Source organism: Epinephelus moara, chromosome 13, assembly GCF_006386435.1.
Source record: "Epinephelus moara isolate mb chromosome 13, YSFRI_EMoa_1.0, whole genome shotgun sequence".
Taxonomy (NCBI): domain Eukaryota; kingdom Metazoa; phylum Chordata; class Actinopteri; order Perciformes; family Serranidae; genus Epinephelus; species Epinephelus moara.
This window is the reverse complement of record NC_065518.1, coordinates 12,366,525-12,386,903: the sequence shown is the minus strand read 5'-3', so window position 1 is coordinate 12,386,903 and position 20,379 is coordinate 12,366,525. Positions and strand designations below refer to the sequence as shown.

General features: G+C 40.8%; 1 protein-coding gene across 2 annotated transcripts in view; it reads left to right on the top strand.

Annotated features, from left to right (window-relative positions):
* Positions 1-17,937: 17,937 nt before the first annotated feature.
* entpd1 (ectonucleoside triphosphate diphosphohydrolase 1) overlaps positions 17,938-20,379 on the top strand; it is a 30,200-nt gene continuing 27,758 nt past the window's right edge. The window contains exon 1 of one of the 2 annotated variants that reach the window (XM_050060022.1): positions 17,938-18,099. In XM_050060022.1, the coding sequence (XP_049915979.1) occupies positions 18,084-18,099 (16 nt within the window). In that variant the 5' untranslated portion in view covers positions 17,938-18,083. The other variant, XM_050060024.1, reaches the window with a different exon arrangement.

Here is a 20,379-nt window from a genome sequence, read left to right as displayed (position 1 = left end):
ATAGTATGTCGTCCAAAATCATGAAAAAACATCACAGTATATCATGTCGCCCAAAATATTGAAAAACGTCATAGTAGAGTTTGTTGTCCAAATTCACGATAAAAATCATCATAATATAGTATGTTGTCAAAAATGACAAAAAAAGGTCATAGTATAGCATGTTGTCAAATATCAATATATTGAAAAAGTCAGTCTACAATTTCTTCAAAACATATCTTAAAGTCATAGTACAGTGTCATACAAAGATGTCATAAAAAGCCTTAGTACAGTATAGTGTGTCATACAAAATATTATTTTTAAAAAGCAATAAAAAAAGTATGCCATGAAAATGTCATAAATACTAATGTCATACAAACATTAAAATATAATTAAAAAATGTTATAGAACAGAATGCCAAAAAAATTGTCTGAAAATTGGCTGAAAATGACTCACTTGATTATGAAAACGTTGCCGTTTCTGTCAGTGACTAATAACACAGTTAACTAATTATTTTATCCCTACATTATTTAAGTCTGGATACTGACATTAGGTTTACAATTTCCTACAATTTACAATGCCTTCATGGACACTAACACAGGTTTTACTTGTTGGAACTTTGTACTGAAAAGGCTGTGACTAAACATAAACACTTGATTTGCCTATTGTCAGACGGCTGAAGCCTCATTTTAATGTCAGGTAAACTTTGGAATATATTTTTCCACAGATCGAGGACGAGAAAGGAGCATAAGTACCTCATACATCCCCACTTCCACAGAACTGCACTATCCCTTTAAGACAGACTTAAAAATGGTAAAGCTATCCTTTAAGTACATCTTTATTTTGCAGATTGTTTCAGACCCAAAACAGTTAAAATTCCTGCACAGTTTGCTGTTTTTCCTTATTTTATAAACCTCTCATCTCATTTGTATTCATCAGCGCTGGAGATAGCCATCGTGAGTTAGTGCCCTGCAGAGGAACATCTACCAAGAGCACGGAAATGACGGATTAAATTCTAGCTGGAACAGGAAAAACACAATAAGGTGGACTACAGCTACAGGACATTTCATTTAAAACCACAACTGACTGATACCAAAAAACTGAAAAAACTCAAACTAATTCAAAACATACACAGAAACAAAGAGGTTCAGTCTTTCCACATTTCCACTGTGTTTAGTGAAAAAAAAAACAGAAATAAGTCACCACTGAAGATACCTTTCATACCATGTTATGCTTAAAGACTGTCAGCAACTCTTCACCGCATAAAATATCACCTAAAAACAAAAAGATTTATTGACCTGTGTAGGTAATAATGTATGCCAGTAGGGGGCAGTGCACCTCAATCTATATGTAGAGAAATTCTATTAATTAAAGGAAAATTCAGCTGAGAGTACAAGTTTCTATGAAATCATACTACTCAGCCATACTGGTAAGGTCAGTCTATCCTGACCATATCTACTGACCATCAAAGAGTGAGACTGCTCTGATGATGTAATCAAGACAAAAGCTGCTCTACAGATGGTGAACAACGCAAAGCATGATGGAAGTGTCATTCAGAATATAGCACCATAAAAGTGATAAATTTAAATTGCTCAAACAGAAATTCCCAGAGTACAACTTCAGAAACTGTTACGTTTCAAATGGTTCAAATAAACGACCACTGCATTGTAACTGAAAGTTTCACATCCATGTGAATCCACATGACCTCCTCTGTACGAGAAACTGCTTTCCACTGAACATGACGTTTCTACAGACACTGACAAGGCTTTAAAAGGCAGATACTTCATTACAAGGCAGGTTAGAAAGTTCCCCTTTCAGAGTGTCACATGATACATGAACAGAAAACAACAACAAAATGATTCTCTCCCACTTCCACATATGAATGTGTGGTCACATAAAGCTTTAATCCATGTGACTGGCACCAGTCAATAACAGGGAGAAGTATATTTGAGCTATTTTTGCCAAACAATCATGTTTTTTATCTTGCACAAAAAGCCAATTCACAAAAAGCCTCTTTGTTGACAATTTCCATTTCCTCTGGGACCAGGCGCCATGGTAACACTCCTCAGCGGGAGGGGCCGTAACCCAAAAAAGGTCAGCATGAGTGAAGGGGTCATATGAATTATGTATTAACCCTAACTGACTCTCTTATTTTGATTGACCTCTAACTAATTATATTTTGCCATTCACAAGGCTTCCCATTTTCTTTCAACTATAATATGGAACATGAGCCATTTATTGGCAGCGTGGCCTGCGCTGCGACCCCTCTGCTGAAATGCTTTCATGTCCAGTTTAGGAAACTAATTCCTGATTACACTGTGTGTGTATTGTCAGCGAGTCTTTTCACTTGCTATGTCACTTTTTTCCCCCCAAACATGCTCACATTCCTTTCACAGTCTCCTGAATGGAATACAAATTCAAAACCACACATATTATGTAAAATACTGAAAAATATCTTTGAAGAATGTTGTTTGGGGCAAAACATTTGCTTTCAATAAACCAGCAGTGATCAAAACAGTGTGCCAGAGTTTTTACTTTCATTCAGTTTTGTTAAAGGTGAATCAATTCACACTATTTCTCCATATAAAAACTCATTCAGTAAGATGTGAGAACACAGAATTATTTCAAATGTGTATAATTACAAGCAACCGAGAGTCACTTCAACAGTGCTGCTCAAACAGATAATTGGTGGTTCTTGCTACACAAGATATTAGAAGTCTGACGGTAGACTAAAGCCCCGTTTCCACCGAGCAGTATGGTACAGTTCAGTTTGGTGCACTTTTTTTTTCCGTTTCCACTGTGAGACGTTGTGGATGGTACCAATGGAACCGTTCTGTACCGTCCCCATTTTTGGTCCGTGCAGCCTCGTTCTGTGGACGATAAACGAGGTGCAGACTTCAATCTGTGTCACCAGTAATGAGGAAATATAGTGAGTGCTGGACGGAGCAGTGAGTGACAACAACCCCGCCCACATTTAAGAGCACTGTTTGCAGTGGAAACGCTAAGCGGATCTAGGGTCTAGGTACCATGTCTGAAGGGTTACTTTTGGTTCCAAAGGTACCATACCGAAAGTGTTTGGTGGAAATGGGGCTTGTGAGTCTACAGCAGGCCCCCAGAGAGTGCACTGGACTTTGAAGCGAATTTGGCCAAACCGTGTAACTACAACTTACGGGTCTGTCACGTGATGCTATTGGGCCAAAAAAGACTTTGTCCCATGGACTTGCAGGGCAAAAGAGATGTCTGTACATCAGTGGATACATTTCTGAAAGTGTCATAATCCCCTGTAAAATGGCTGCTTTAACTACCAAGATTCGATACATTCTGTCTGATAACATTTAGAGAAGAAGAGCTGCACACAAGTCATTTTATCCTCATTTAGGTTATCCCAAGGCTAAACCAGAAGTAGCTGGCTCCGCCGGCGCAAGTTCGCTGCTCAGCCGTTGAAGTCTTACGCCTGCTCTACGGGCACAATGATGCGGAACATCTGGGTAATTTTACACCCAGGAAGTCAAACTTTCTTGGCTTTGTGCGCCTGATGGGGAATGTCACTGCCTGGTACCAAAACAGCATCCAACAGGACCACAAGGCCCTGCAAAGAGTGGTTCACTCAGCTGAACACACTGAAGATGCTGCTCTACCCTGCCTAAAGGATGGACACCACGTGCTGGAAAATCATTAAAGATACTAGCCACCTGGATAACCACCTTTGCTCCCATCTACCCTCACACCCCAAAGATCATATAGGACAGTGGTTCCCAATGGGTCCAGCTATGAGATCCAGATTTCTCCTTAGTCATTAGTTCAAGGTCCCCAAAGTTTAATATATCAAGCATCATACTTGCGTTTGGCCAAGTTGTTGAACTAGTTTGCTGTCTCTCTCAAGTAGCTGTCCATTAGTCACTCACTCTACAGCAGGAAATGGCACTTCAAAATAAAAACTCTGTGCCAGAAAAGTGCTTTTTACAAACTTGACATGTTCATGAGTCACTTGCAGTCCATTCAGAATGGACCCATGACCCACTACCCACACTGCCTGAGACTGCCCCAATGCAGTCTATTTTAATGCAAAGTCTGAAGGAGCTGACGGGATTACATTTCATTAAAAGTGTATTCTTATTTAAATCCACATGACTAAAAACTTGGTGGATTGATTTGATTAGCTTTGCATGTTAATATGCTAACAATTGCTAATTAGCAGACAAAGCACAGTTGAGGCTGATGGGGATGTCAATAGTTTTGCAGGTATTTGGTGATAAACCAAAGCACTGCACAGATAATGGTGCTAGATGAAAAGTCAGAGGATACCAACGTTTTTACAATTCATTATGTGGGGAACAAGAATGTGTGTACCAAATTTTATAGCAACCCAACCAATAGCTGACGAGACATTTCACTCAAACAACAAATGAGAACCGTATGGTGGTGCTAGGGAGAAGTCAGCGTGTCACCAAAGCCAGCAGGAGTCATGCTCTGGGAACCATAAATGTCTACAACATTTCATGGCAATCCATCCTGTGTTTGAGATGCCTCAGTGTGGACTAAAGATATGGCTCTACCAACCTTACCATCTATAGAGCGATGCTGCTAACAGTCTTCAAACCTTAAGACTTCCTTTATCTGCAGAAAATAAAGAAACAAAAGATGCAAGTGTCTGTGTGTTTTTAAATTTTGCATGCTACAAAAGTGTGGTTTCTAGATCTCAACCTGACCATGTTAGCCCACTCGCTTCTCTTGCCTCAGTGTGGTTGTGGCTGATGAAAAGAGACAGGCGCAGGGTGGAACATGGAGAGAACCATTAATATCCCTAGAATGAACCGGAGATCCTGTCCGTTCGTCTGTCTGTCTGTTGTCTTCTTCACTGGCTTGATAATGACTTGCTGTTGAATTTATTTTCTCACTCTCTCTTCCTCTCCCCGTCTCTCTTTCACAGCGCAGCGTCTTGCTACACTAGAGACATTCTCAACAGACACTTTAAGTCTAGCCATAACTCAATCAGACAGCTCTTACTGGGATGTTAATGTGACGCACTGCCCCCCAAAATGCATTACATATCTTATCCTATTCCTCCCTTGTTTTATGAGACTAATAGGTTTCTTCAAGTTTCTTTTTAGGAAATACAGTGAGAGATCTGATGATTAAACTAATTAGTTTGGACACCAAATATATACAATACAACACAGGCGGAAAAGGAACAGTTAAAAGCTGATACTTGTAATTTTTGGAAAATGTTTTGAGGCTGCTCACTTTTATGCTGCTTTAAGGAAATGTCTAGTGATATTCTATCATTTTATTATTGTCAAAAACTTTAATAAAAAGACCAAAACCAACAATGCAAAAGCCCATTTATCAATGCTTTTCAACCTCTCTACCCTGTTTGTGGCCCCTCTGAGTCACACTTAAGACGATAATCTCTAAGAAAGGCGTCAAAAAATTTCATTTTAGAGTAAAGCAATGTAATACTCTAAAAATCTAGGCACTGTAGTTTTCACAAATATTACTCAAACAGGAGTGAATTTGATTATATTTTTTTCAGCTGTGTATTTAAACCAGCATGAATGTGTATCCGGGATCTACTCAACAACAACAAAAATTAATACCCATGTTCTGGGCTGCAGAATTAATCCAAATATAATTAAATTTGCAATATGGTCAAGTGCAATATCCAAACATTTTATTTGTTAATTTGAGAAGGACAATGAAAGACGTGCCTGTGGATATTCTCATTCATCCAGGTCATAGTTATCTCAAGGCAATTGAATCGAACGCAACTGGACTTGGTTTTGTCTTAGAAGACTTCAGACTACTTCCAGCCTAGTCAGACAAGCATGAACTAATGAAGCCTCTTGGATAAGAGGTGAAACGTTTTCTAAGACAAAACCAAGTCCAGTTGCGTTCGATTCAATTGCCTTGAGATGACAATGAAAGACAATGAAGACAAGTGCACATTATATCCTCCTGAGACCCCCGAGCCTCCTGAGAACTTTTGTTTGGTATGCATTTTTAATTTCCCCCAGCTATTTGGGATCAATAGTACCCAATAAGTATAAAAAAACTTAACATTGTCAAAGATAATTAAGTCCAAATGTCCTCAAACCAGACAATAATAAAGAGACGCCTCAGCCTACAAATCATATTCTAGATGTAGGGGAACACACTAGTCCGGTGCAAACCCCAGCAACCATCTTTTTTTTTTTCCAGTGAAAATGAAATGCCAATATCATTATTCCCACTAAAATCATAACTTACATTGCAACTGCAATCTGCCAAAATAAACACAACATTATCATTTTTGCATATCACGCTGCCCTACCCATGTTCACTGTAATGAATTTGTGCCAATCCTAATGGTAGATGTTGAGATATGTAACTGAATAAATGAAAACCCAGACTTGCTAGATAAAAAATGTCAACATTTTACCCTATTAGACATTTGTGTCAAATTTTGTCATAATTATATAAATCCTTTTGGCCAAAAACGTTTTATGAGGGCACAGTGACCTTGACCTTTGACCACCGCAATTTAATCAGATAATCCTTGAATCCAAGTGGACGTTTGTGCCAAATTTGAAGAAATTCCCTCCAGGGATTCTTGAGTTACCACAATCAAGCAAATGGGACAAACAGACAACCTGAAAACATAATGCCTCTAGCAATGGTATTAAACTCTGCTGTTAGTAGGGCCAAGGTCCCTTGATGACAATGTATTGTAAAAGGTGCGAGTTGTCAGTTTAACTTTAGTATTGGATGTTATACTTTACAAAACTAAAGAGAGTATACAAGTTAAATTGTAGAGGGCACTAAACCTGACACTTGTGGAACACCTCCCTTGTTGTAATTTAAATTTACTAGGGGAAATTTAAAAGTCTCCACCTTTCAAATTACAGATAAATCAAACTGGCCACAGTTAAAATATTATCAGCTGTGTCGAATCTGGTGAACTACAACATACTGACATCACTGCTGATTCATTAGGCCTTGACGTCAAGCTGACTGGAAAACACCCAGGATTCTTTGCTTGAGGACACAAGATAAGGGAAGTTGGTTATAGGCCTATAATTACTGATTACACAATTAACTTCAATATGTAATTGCCTTGTCAACATTGTTGATGAAAAACTGCTTTAACGGAGCCCCAAAACAGCAAACAATAAGACATAAAAACATAATAATCAAAAACTGAGGAGACAGAATCAGAACTCATAAAAAGTAATTAACAACAGGGCTCCAAACTAAGAATTATTTCTCCTATGAGAGACACAGCTGCAATGCAAAATACAGTGTCACTGATTTTAGTCTGGTTAGAGCAATGCTTGGCAAAAAGTGGTTTAGATACTTTGGAGAGTGGAATAGTTTGCCTGTTGATGTGGAGCGCTCTACCTCTCCAGTTAATTTCAGTATCCATCCATCTTCAGCAGCAGCAGGCCAAGCAAAGCACCCCAGACATCCCTCTCCCAAGCAACGCTTTTCAGCTCCTCCTGGGGGAACCTGAGGCATTCCCAGGCCAGATGAGATATATTATCCATCCAGTGTGTTCTGGGTCTCCTACCAGCGAGACATGCCTGGAACACCTCTAACAGGAGGCACCCAGGAACCACCTCAACTGACCCCTTTCGACATGAAGGAGCAGCGGTTCTTTTCCACGCTCCCTGATGTCCGAGCTCCTTACTCTATCTCTAAGGCTGAGCCCAGCCACCCCACAGAGGAAACTCATTTTGGCCACTTGTATCCCCGATCTCATTCTTTCGGTCACTACCCAGAGCTCATGACCATAGGTGAGGGTTGGGATGTAGAAGGACCAGTAAATCAAAAGCTTTAACTTCTGGCTCAGCTCCCTCTTCACCACGGCGGTCCGTCACATCGCCCGCACCACTGCAGAAACTGAACCAAACCGCTGATTCATCTCACGCTCTATTCTACCCTCACTCGTGTACAAGACCCCGAGATACTCCCTCGCTTCAGGCAGTAACTCTCTCCCAACTTGGAGGGGGGCAATCCACCATTTCAGTATGAAAGTTGAATTTAAATTTGTAAATTTGAGTGGTGTGATTCTTTAGGTTGAAACCCTTTGGTGTTATCATAATCACGTAAGTTGTATTTATTCAATGCTGCCATTCCAACTGTATCCTCTTGCTGTTTATTTAATAAGGACCACAATGGATATGCAGCTCCAAACTTCATTGTGCCATCTTTAACAAACAAGTTTTTTACTGTCAGACAAACTTGACTAAAATGAGTGTAACCACATTGAGTGAATTTGCCCACAGGGCTACCTCCAGTGGTGATACATGATGAGAGTGATTACTGGCAGGCCCAGAGAGTTCCTTGTGCTTCTGGGTTAAACAGCCGAACAGCATGATGATACAGACTGCGAGGCGGAGGTCTCTGGCCAGGAGGGAGGAATTTTAAAAAGAGCCAGCACGTGTCTTTGATGCATTTGCCATAAAAGGAAGGAAACAAATGCACAGTCACAGCCAAGATGCTTTATGAACAACCCCATCCAGCTGTCTCCTTGCTCAAGCAGTACAACTGTCATCCCTGACTGACTTGAAAAGCAGTGTTCATGGTAAAAGTGAGTCATTACTTATTACTTAAGACTGTAGAAAATGACCTTTGATGTGCTTTAAAATAATTGTGGTCAGATTTGCCTCTAATTTCTAAGTGGGAGAAATAGTAGAACCAAGAAACCACAATCTCCACTAACTAGCCCTCAGTTTGTGACAATCTACCATTGTTTTTGTTGTTTGTTTTTTTCATGTAATACAAATTGCTTGATGTACATGACCAAAGCTGACCGATAGCGCTGGTATTGCAGGTGTAGTTCGGTAGAAAGAAAATGGTTTCTACATGAAACTGCTCACAACAAGGTCTGTGGCTTATGTCAAGCTACCAGGCTATGGATTCTTGAAAGAGACAAATGGTTTGTTTGTTTCAGCAGATTGAGTACCACAAGCCGAGTACCATCTAGTTCCTGATATATCAAGTTCACAAGAATGGGATGGACGTGAGGTCACAGTGACCTTGACCTTTAACCACCAAATTTTAATCAGTTCATCCTTGAGTTCAAGTGGACATCTGTGTCACATTTAAGGAAATTACCTCAAGGCATTCTTGAGATATCATGTTCATAAGAATGGGACAGATGGACCAACTTCTTGGTAGTGGGGTTAAGATACTGCAATGTAAAGGTGCATGTTGTCAGTGTTACTACAGCATTGGATGTTTAAGCAGTATCACACGAGAGGGAGTGATGTACTGTATATCGTCATGGCTGTGATTCGGTCAAAGGTGATGAAATAAATTATTTAAATATGTTATGTAGCTCCGCAAAAAAAACCCCAGTTCCCTCAGTCTGTTGCCAGGCAACGCAGCACACATGCCAGGAACTCACAAGCTACTTTGTATTTACATTGATCTGCAACTGTGTAACCTCATCCAGTTCGGCTGATGAAATGTTGGTAAACCTGGATGTTGGCACAGCCAGATTCAAACACACCTGGAGGTCTGCACAGAAGAGTCCTGGCTTTCCTTTTCCTCGTCCTATCCTGAGGACCACTCATAATTTAATTCAAATGTAATTTGGGGAAACTATCCATCTTCTTGGTGTAATGCTATGTATGTAATCAATGTAGCGAGTGTGACAGCTGGTTAATTAACGGTTGTATTTATATTTATAACAACTGTGAGCGGAGTGATTTTACTGTTACATGTCCCAGTGATGTTGTAATCTATATCAGCACTCATAGAATGCCTCTCGTCCAATCAAATTACTCGGTCGGAACTAAGTGTTGTATGATATACTTTTTAGAACTAAAGGACCTATACAAGTTAAACTGTAGAGGGCCCTAAACCTGACCTCTGTGGGACACCACACTTTTTTTCTGATTTAAATTTACCAAGGGAAATGTAAAGTCTCCACCTTTCAAATTTGAAGATAAATCAAGTTGGCCACACTTAAAATATTATGAGCTGTGTCGAAATCAAGTGAACCACAAAGTAATGATACAAACGTCAACCTGAGGGTGCCACTGTTTGCATGTTAACCTGACTGGAAAACATTCAAGATTAGCTGCTTGAGGACACAAGAAAAGGAAAGCGGGTTATAGGCCCATAATTACTGATCTAGTTACAGACATCTCTACGGTCGATATCTCCAACACAATACAATTCACACAAAAACAGTCTAGGCTGATAAATAGCACTACAAGTAAGAGGAAAAATATGCATTATGATTCGTGGGTGAGCCTTCCCTTCAAACCATCAGTAAACAAAACAGGAAATCGAACAGTCCTCGGCTGTGCAGCTTGTTGCCGCCTGTAATTAGAGTGACAATATATGAAACTGAATAATGCACAGGGTTGCTTTTAAAGAGGTCAGCATTGATGAACAAAAGACAATAAAGATGAAATATTGTTGTTACGCCTGCATTTCATTAAAAATCGCTCTCCAGTAAAAGCCCTCAAGGCGCCACTCAGGGAGAGGGGCCATAGAATTAAGACTTTGACTTATTGATTGTCATTTTTTAGTGATTGCTGATAGAAAAATGTGGTCCAACAAACATCACGAGCCTTGCCTGGCAACCCTCTTAGTTCCCTTCTCCTCCTCTGTCCGTCTGTCAGTTTCCCTTCTTAACATTGTGAGGAACTGTCAGATGTTGCATCAGTATGCGATTTGTAAAATGAGGAAACGATAAGTTGTGAAAGGCCTCAAAGCACCATAGACTTCTTACACATTCTGCTTGCAACAGCTTCAGCAAGTTGATGTTATTTCAGATAACACCCTCCTTCTCTGTTCTGTTACCTTACATGGTGTTAATATAGGAATGTGCCATTAACATAAAGACGTGTCACATTATGTCACCTGCTCAAACACAGTCTATCAAGCCTCTGTTAAATGCTCAGTACACCTCTCGTATTTGCATTTGAAGGACATAAAGGGTGAGTCCCATAAGGTAAATATCTCAGAAAACAGCAATGTTTGATTGCCAAGTTAATTCAGTGTAAGCAGGGTGGACAATATATACATAATAAAAGTCTACAAGGACTTTGGGGGGGCCTTCTGGTGAAGCCATGTTGGGTATGGACGCATGGTTATCTACTCTGTTTTAACGGGTCATAAAAACCAACCCCCTACTTGAAAACTTTAACTCAAATACCTTTGAGGAGAGAAAATGAGCTGGGGGAACCCACAGAGAGGTCAGAAGAGTTCAAAAGGGCAGCTTACTCAATAACTAATGTCACAAAAAATGAGGATGTTGCTTCCTTTAAGACATCGCTGGCAGAAATCACCAACTTGTTCCACATGCAGAGAGTTAGATGCAGTGTTTCCCTCAGCTCTGTAATCTTTGATAAAACATGACAACCATTCATGTCCTATTTATCGAGAACAGCCTGAAGTGTTTACATGTTTGTATAGAAACTTGTTCATAATGGGTTTGACAAACAACATTTGTGTACTCGTACTATATGCAAATGTACAGACATCCATTCTGTTGTTGGTGCTAAACTTCTTGCTGGTTTGTGTTCCTTTGTTTTTATACTGGTCATTTATGAGGGCGGGGGGGGGTTGTACTTGTATTTGTGTTGTTTTAAAATCAGAAAATCTACAAATAAAATATAAAAAACAATTGTCAAAAAAAGACCAAGAGTAGCCCTCCAGTGAGGAAAATGGCGTCTTGCCAATCAATGTTATCAATGTTAGCAGATAAGAGGCTTTTGAGCCAGGAGACCGGCTTAAGAAAGACATACCAACCATAAATGAGTGGTGATGAAAAGTGGTCAAAATGGCTTACCTACGTGTCAACTATAAGGCCTGATTCTGTACAGTAGTAATATGCAATGGGCATGTTTCTCAACCTCAAATAATTTGGGTTTCCTCTAAGTGCAGACTCAGTACAGGTTGATTAGAATGTGTAATAGGGCTGTAGCCTGGAAATCCAGACCCAAATCTAGAAAGATTTAGGCTCTGGCTATGAGTAATGCAATGGCACCAAGCATGCATTTGAAAATATCACTGCACGCACTTGGATAACACTACGACCAATCAGAACAATACACGGGGTGACGTATCCAGAGCTTACAGTAGCTACCAGCGGAGCTAACTGGTAGATTAGACTCTTGCCGTATCCGATCGGCCAAACAGCAAAACGTCCTTCTTGCAAAGGAAAGATTTGAGCGCCGTCTTCTGTTCCTCTTTTAGAGAAAAAGCCAAGTCTAACTCGTTCATTGTAGCGGCCAAAGCCATTTCAAACAACTGGTGTTCATCCGTAGCCATCTTGCAATGTTTACTGACCGATTCCAGACTTCGTCGTCACAGCGCTGTCATCATCTGTTTAGCTCGCCTCTGGCCCGCCTATATCAGATACACCAATGTGATTGGTGCAGCTCGGCTCCAAGGGCATGGGTAATGAGCATCATTACTAATTTGACTCGCTGAGCAAATTCAAATTGTGCTCTCGCGAGAACTCTGGATTTCCAGGGTACTAGGGCTGGGTGATAAGGACAAAAATTCATCTTGGGATTCACAGGCTGATTGGCCATGCACGATATAGTTCTCTGTATTTTTTTTTACGAAATGAGCTACATGTTTTCTGTTGCAAGTCAAAGCCACATTAGCAGCTAGCACAACATTTAACAAAGGTAACGTTACAAAATTCGGCTCCATTACAACTCACAAGGTTCACTGACAAAACAATTCTCTTACACTAAACACGTTTTCCAAACAAATACAACATGCTAACATCATTAGCACAAGCCTATGGCATTTTACACTGTTTAAATTAGCCTAGTGGCTAGCTGACTTTTCCTCTACTAATATGAAGTCAGGATAAATTACACACAATGCTTAAAATGCTATTTTTGTGGAGGCTTTATTGTCTTCACAATTTATTGTTTCTTATCTGTGAAATTAAAGTAAATAAAAGCTTTGTTTCCACTGAGGGAAATGGAGGTCAGAAGGTCTGTGTCGCCATGACTTATAGTTACAGTATAGTACAGTTCTGGGGAGGTGCACGTCAGGCTACGGCTCTAAAAAGTGTTGCTGGAGAACCTGTGAGTGAGTGAGTGAGTGGGACGGAGCTGTGTGGAGAGTGTGAGAGAGGAGATGTGAGCAGTTTCTCAATACTCAAATTCGGCAGTTCGGACTTGTGGACTTGGCAAGTTCGGCCTTGGCAAGTCCACGCGAGAGTCCGGACTTCCCAAGAACGGGAGAACGGGAGGACGGGAGTACAGTCATTTCTGCTTTTGGAACAGCAGCGAACTTGATGATGTCACCACCTCCGCTCGCCTTGGCTGTTGTACTGTGTTGTATACATGCATTTAGAATAAAACAATATAAACATAGTCCTGCGGCTTTTCATTGTAAGAAATTAATATGTATATGTTTTTAACGTTTCAACATATATAACTGAACTGAACTGAACTCATAAACACATGAGCGCTGACACCGCTGTCATCTAGCGGACCTCAGTCACATTCAGCTGGGCTCTATATTAAAACATCGACCACGGGTCTGACGTTTAAACTACGCATGTTAACACTATGTTCCCTGACAAAACAGTAACATATCGGTATGGCTTACAATTATGCGTCTTTCCCTCACTTGGCATTTTCCGATGATTGTTGCGAAATGCATGCTGGGATACCTGGCTGTCTGAAGTCCACACAAGTCTGCTCCGACGCATCCCCGGTGAAATGGGTGTGGCGAGAACACATCCGGGAATTTGGACTGAACTTGGCTAGATGTGAACTTTGAATTGGAACAGTACTTGGGCTGTGACTGATGACGTGTCACAAGTCCACACGAACACAAGTCCGCACAAGAACGCATATTGAGAAACGGCTGTGGTATGTGTCATGTAACGCAACCTGGCCCTATATCAATATAAACGGTAACATCTAAATTTATATCTTGCTTTTTTATTTACGAAGAATCCTTCCTGAGTTTTTGTTTTCTTTTGAGTTCACTTTAACTGTGTTTTTTTTGTGTCCAGCTGACACCGATGTTAAACTTCATAAAAAGTAAATAAAAAAAGTCTACAAGGCCTCTGTCTTGATCAAATATTAGCCGTGTTATCCTTTTGCTTGTTTAAGGATGAAAGGGTGTGGTTTCTGTGGAAAAAAGGAGTGCCAACATTTAAAGTGCTCTAAGCAAGTTAAGAGATTGTTTCTGACTGTTACAAAAGTGCACCCTCATGACGCGATCCTTTAGTGAGAAGTGTTGAATCTGTAATAGATGTGAAGTGATTTACCAGTTCTTTTGTCTGTGTAAGTTGTGATGAAATGTTTAACCTGTAACAGCATGTGTGCATTTCAGTGGTACTGCTTTTAATCAATGTGAGACAAAGCATCATCACTGCAGTAGCTTTCAGTACAGCCTGCCCTGTGGAACCCTGACAGTGTAGCTTCATATGTAATTGAGATATACACACATGCAGCAAGCAATTGAGTATTACAGAGAGCAAAACAATGATCACACCGTTTGAACTTAATTTGTATGTCTTAAATGTATCTGAGACAGAGAACCTGTGCACACCACTGCAGCTCAGGAGCAATTGCAAATACAAAAAAAGAGGCACCTTTTTAGCACTAAGTGAATAATCTGTGGTGCAGCGGAGCAATATTTAAAAGGCATAGTTTGATGTTTTAAGACCTGCACTTTTGCTTTCCTGTCAAGAGTGAGATAAGAGGATCAATGCCACTCTAAGATATGAGAGTGGCATTGATCTTTTCATTCAACTCTCTGCAAGAAAGTGATTACACCTATTCCCTGAAATGACAAACTATTCCTCTAGCAACCAGACAAGCACTTAAGAGCTACTTTAACCAATTGAGGCTGGGGTAGGTTGAAATCTGGAAAAGGCAAAACGACGGCAGAATCTGAAAATACACCCTCCTCCTGCAGCTCTACCCTCTCAGTCCTAAGGCCCTCCCACCAGACGACAATATGCATATTCATGCACTTTATACAGTAATCCAATGTTTCCAACACATTAATTGATTTTATCGTCAAGTTGCACACAGCTCATTCGCTTAACCCATCCTTGTCCGCTCTCACTGGGTATCAGACCACAGATGCGAGAATTAGCTACCTAGCGTTCAGCACTCCCTCCGCCTTGCTCCCACTACTGTGGACTGTTTTCCTGGAGAGACAGACCTTCAGTCATCTGCAAATGTCACCAGTGCACACCTCCCAGCACTGGGTGTAACATAGCAAGCAGCAGCACCAGGTCTAACCCGTGTAAAGGCAGCAACAGAAAGTTTGCTGATCCAGTGGTATCAGGGCTGTCCGGTCCACTGGAGCTGGGTTTGTGCCGGCTGGAATTGAGTTACTGTGGCCGATGACCGGGGATTCTCCTCTGAAGGTGCTGCCCAAGTCTCTGTAGCAGTGAGCTTAGGGACCCACTGTGATCGGAGGCTGTAGCTAACATTAGCTACATAAAATATTTTAGAGTTTTCTTATATTCAGACAAACAAGATGTAAGGAGATGTGTTTTACCTGCTTGACAGGACAAAGTAGAACCGGACAAGAAATGCAACATCATATATGAAATACCATGCAAATCATGCATGAAAACATACATCAGGGAAACAGGCAGATCATTCAACACAAGGAAAAAAGAACATCAAAAAGAATGCGAAAAAGAGACAGCGGGGCGAGAGGAAAACCTAAAATCAGCCAACACAGATCACTGCAGAAGAAATAACCACATCATGGACTGGGACAGGAGCAAAATAATCACATCAGAGACCAATAAATTCAAACGGTGGATAAAAGAGGCCATTGAGATCAGTAAGCGGGCAAGCAGCACCATCAACCGGGACGAGGGGGCGTACACCCTCTCGCATACCTGGGATTCCCTACTCCAGAAAACGGACAACGACGTGGGAGGCGGGGTTGGCCTGACAGACTCTGATTGGTCTGCCAGGCCTACCAGGCCTACCAGCTGATATATGACACGTCAGCAGCACGTCGGATGACGCTTCTGAGGAAGACTGGAGTCTCAGTTGAAACTGTCAAGCAGGTAAAACACATCTCCTTACATCTTGTTTGTCTGAATATAAGAAAACCTCAAAATATTCTAAATAAGAAGACAGTATGAACCTTATCAATCTATTAGCTATATAAACATGAACTTGAAGCCATGGCTATGAGACATTGGCTGTGGTTAGCAGAAGGCTAAACTATTAGCAACATTTTCTCTTCATCTCTCAAATGCTTCACCAATATTGACACACGTTTTATTCATTTACTGTCAGACTCTCTTTGAGATTCTCTTCTTCATAAATCCGTCTTCCTTTTTTGGGTTGCTTTGCTGTGTCTGCAGTTGTTGCCAGTGCTTGAACAGCAACTTTGTCTGTAGGATTCTCCGCCACTGAAACTTTCAGTGAAGGGATGCGCATCTGCATTTATACAGCCAATAGGAACGCCCTCTCTCTGAAATGACCCGTGATTACATCAAGCAGAGGTGAAGAAGTCTAGTTTTCTCTCAGTCCACTCAAACTGCAATATGCTCAAAGTGTATTTGAGGATTTTTGCCCAATAAAACTGCCTATTCCAGCTTTAAATCTATTTTGTAATATTTTACAAAGTAGAGGGACAATTCGGCTCATCAGAGGGGCATACCAACCAACTAGATCAGCATTTAGGAGACACTTCGGACTAGAAGGGTCCATGGGGGTACTTAGACTCTGGCACTCGGAGCATAAGTAGCAGAGGCAGAACCCCCCAACCGCCCCCCGCCCTCTCACTGTGCACACCACTGGATAAATAGATATTTACCATCACTAATGATGATTTTCATATTTTGTGACAGACTGATGGAGCGTTTACAGATTCAAGCTGAACGATAGGACATTACTGCCATCTTGAAGGAAGTATGCCGCATGTAATTTAGAAAATCATTAAGTGAGGAGGATTACTGTTGTCATAATAATGTGTGTTTTTCTTCTATCACTGCACAAAACACTGGGAGAGCTCCAAACTAAACAATACCTCTGTCTGCGGTCCCATCATAAAAACAAACATTCCCCCAATACCACTCGTACTGATTGCGCCATATGCATTAGCATGCATACTGATCACACCCATATATTCACGGTTTCTGCTTACGGTGGCAGATTTTTTTTCCTCTTACAAATATCAGTGCTGTGGAGTAGTGGTTTATTGTTGTGGTTCAAGAGCAGCCTGGTGTGGGAATCTGAACTGGACACCCCCCTGTGACTCAAAAACAGACACAGCTTTGTTTTTCAGCCTTGGTTAAAGTGTGTGACAAGCACACACACACACACACAACAAACAGGTAGCAGTGTCAATGCCACGGCCCTGGACTCAAGGTTTCTTTATCATCCTGAATTGAAGGCTTTGTGCTGCTCTTCATGTAGAAATCTTACATAACGCCTCTTAAAGTTAACTTTATAGGGTTTGTATCTGAGGTTAAAGACTTCAGTAGAATCTTTTAGAGACCAATTTCTTTCAACAGAGTTAAGATTACAGCTATAAAAATGAGGAAGCCTGGTATCAAGGATTTAAGCGAGAGGCTGAGCTCACCCGCTGCCTTTACTCTAATATCCCTCCAGCTTGAGCTCCAGCTCCCATCCAGATCTAACACTGCTTTCATGTTTGACCCACTTTTACAAGACAGAGACAATGACAAGGAGAAAGAGAGGCAGAAGGAAAATGATGAAAAAGACACCAGTGGAAGAGAGCGGGAGAGTTAAGGCACTGAGGCAGATTAAGAGGGAGATGCAGAAAGCGCAGGAGTGAAAGAGTGACAGCAGCAATGAGAATGACAAAGGTGTAGAGAAAGAGAGAGGAGGAGGAGGAGGAGGAGGAGGAGGAGGAGGAGGAGGAGGAGAAAAGGGGTAAACAGAAGGCAAAGGCGCCTGGGAAGGAGGGGAGTGGGCTGAGTAGGAGGGAGGAGGGAAGCTCTGCTTCTCCTAATAAAGCGAGTGTATGTGAGACGAGGTGGTTAAAAGCATTACAGTGAGCTGAGAGCTGTGTTACCACAGAGAGAAAGAGTGAGAGTGAGAGAGAGAGAGAGAGAGAGAGAGAGAGAGAGAGAGGGGGGCAAAGAATAGAAAGAGCATTGTGTTGCTGCTGAGAAAGAACCCATGTCTGCACAAAGAGGTAGGTGTACTGCTATGACTGGCACACGCACACACATGCATGCACACACAGGAGCAGGAAATCCTGATCCCTCAGGGTATCCAGCTGCAGGATGTACCACAAGTCGGCACAGTTAATGTTAAGTATCAGGTGAGTGTGTGTTCTCCTCTAACTGTGTGAGTCGCCTTATTGCATGTAGCAGCTGTGTAGCAGTGTGGGGCAGGTGTGTGACTTTTCCATAGCATGTGCCTGAGTGTGCGTGTGGAATAGCAGGTGCCTGTATATGTGTGTTTCGCATGTGGGATTCAGCTGGAGGTTTAAAGGTCCGTGTGATTGTGTTGAGGATAAACAGTGGCACGCTTACGGAGGCACTCTCAACATCATGTGAGGTTTATGGTAGTTCATCGGACATGTGACTGAGGCTAACTGCGAAATGTTATATGATTAATTGAACGCATTTCACTGAGGCCGGTGAAAGTTTAAGACAACATGTGTTTGACGTATGATCCAATTTTATCTGCTGCCAAATCCAGAGTTTTCAACTGAGCCAAATATGATTCACACCTCAGTGGTTTATTTGAGGCTACCGAGGTATCAGTGAAGTTAGGGATTTACAATCTCATAACTGCATGTTAAAGTCACATTGGTAAATCCGTGTAGATTAAAGGGCCAGTTCACCCAAACTAAAAAGATCACATGCAACACAGATAGTTTGGATTTTTTGTGCTGAGTTTTTTGCATGTGTTTCCATCCCAGTATAATGTAAGTGAACAGAATCGCATTTGTAGAATTTGCTTTAAACTATGTTCAGTCATCATCTTTTACTTTTGTGGTTTGCTGAATCATTTGACCCATCCCACATGAGAATGCAAGACAATTATTTTGCAATCACCTTCCTGTCTTGCATGTGCAAAGCACGCATAAAGAGAAAAAAGAAATTAAAATAAACTAAAAACAGAGCAAAAAAAAATATACCAACTTAACTGTTTCCATAAGAAGCCGCTTTCTCGAAATGAGTTTGAATAGAAGTGAATGATTAAAGTTGATTGGTTGTAATTAAGTTACAGATATCAACAAAGAACATTTCCATTTCTAAGAAACTGATTGATTTAATTGTTGAAAGGGCTTGTTTATCTCTGTAAAGAGCTTTTCTCTCCTCTCCCAGGCTTCCTCTAGATAACAGGCTGATTTGTTTGATATGTGAGCAGATATCTCAGTCTTTGTGCATCTTCTATATTTAAAAAAATCTATATCTATTGTTATCTTACTAAACAAAGCATCACATGGTTCACAATAGTAGCTCATTTTCTATTTGTGTACATTGTACATCATCATAGAAGCACGCAGCTTTGGATTAGATCATATAAACGTCAGCTCACTGTCCTTATTTTTCACTATTTTTTTCAATAAAAGTCAACAACAACTGTTTCTGGAGACAATTTCCCAGATACTCTGGGAAAAGTCATGAAAAGGTCATTTTTAATGCTGTGAGCACCACAAATTAAATTCCATTCGCCTCCATCAATTGAGGTGAAAGCAAAAATCTCAGAGAAACCTGGAGAGATTAAACCAAAACTTTTCTGTCATTTGGGTGACTTAACTCTTTAATGCCAGCTGAGACGAATTTTATTTGCACCCAAGACGTTTGTTTTAAGATTAAGGCACACCAGGTAGACAAATGGTCAGTTCACTGAAATTACAGAAAAGAAATGGTATGCCATGCAGTTAGTTTTGGTTTTATGGGCTGAAGTTTCACAATGTATATTCTGACTCTGTCTCCACCTCGTTATAATGCAGGTAAATGGAATTTCATTTGTGCTTCTTGCTTTACACTGCATTTGAAGTCAACAACAATGTGTGTCTCCTGAAACAATGACCAGACACTGTGATTTACCTTTAACTATGGGGTATTTAAAAAAGTAATATTCAAAGCTGCAAGCACCACAAAATGAATTTCCATTCACACCCACTAACTGGTGTGTTTTCTTTACCCTTTAATATCAACTGAGCGCATTATCATCTGCACCAGTATGTTTGTTTTAGGCTATTTAGGTTATCAGTAGCCATGTTTCCATCAGCCTATTTAGATGCGCATCTACTGTAGAAGTATCGCATCGGAAAATTATGATGGAAACGCCAAAATTCAAATTAAAATCCCCTGATTCGCACAAACTAAAATACGCTCGCTTTAGCTGGGTTTTGGTTGATTCGAAAAAATGTTGATTCGCAAAACGGGGGATGGAAACAGTTATGTTCGAATTAAGTCTGACGAAGCGCACCTCTCTCCGTGGTGATATCCAC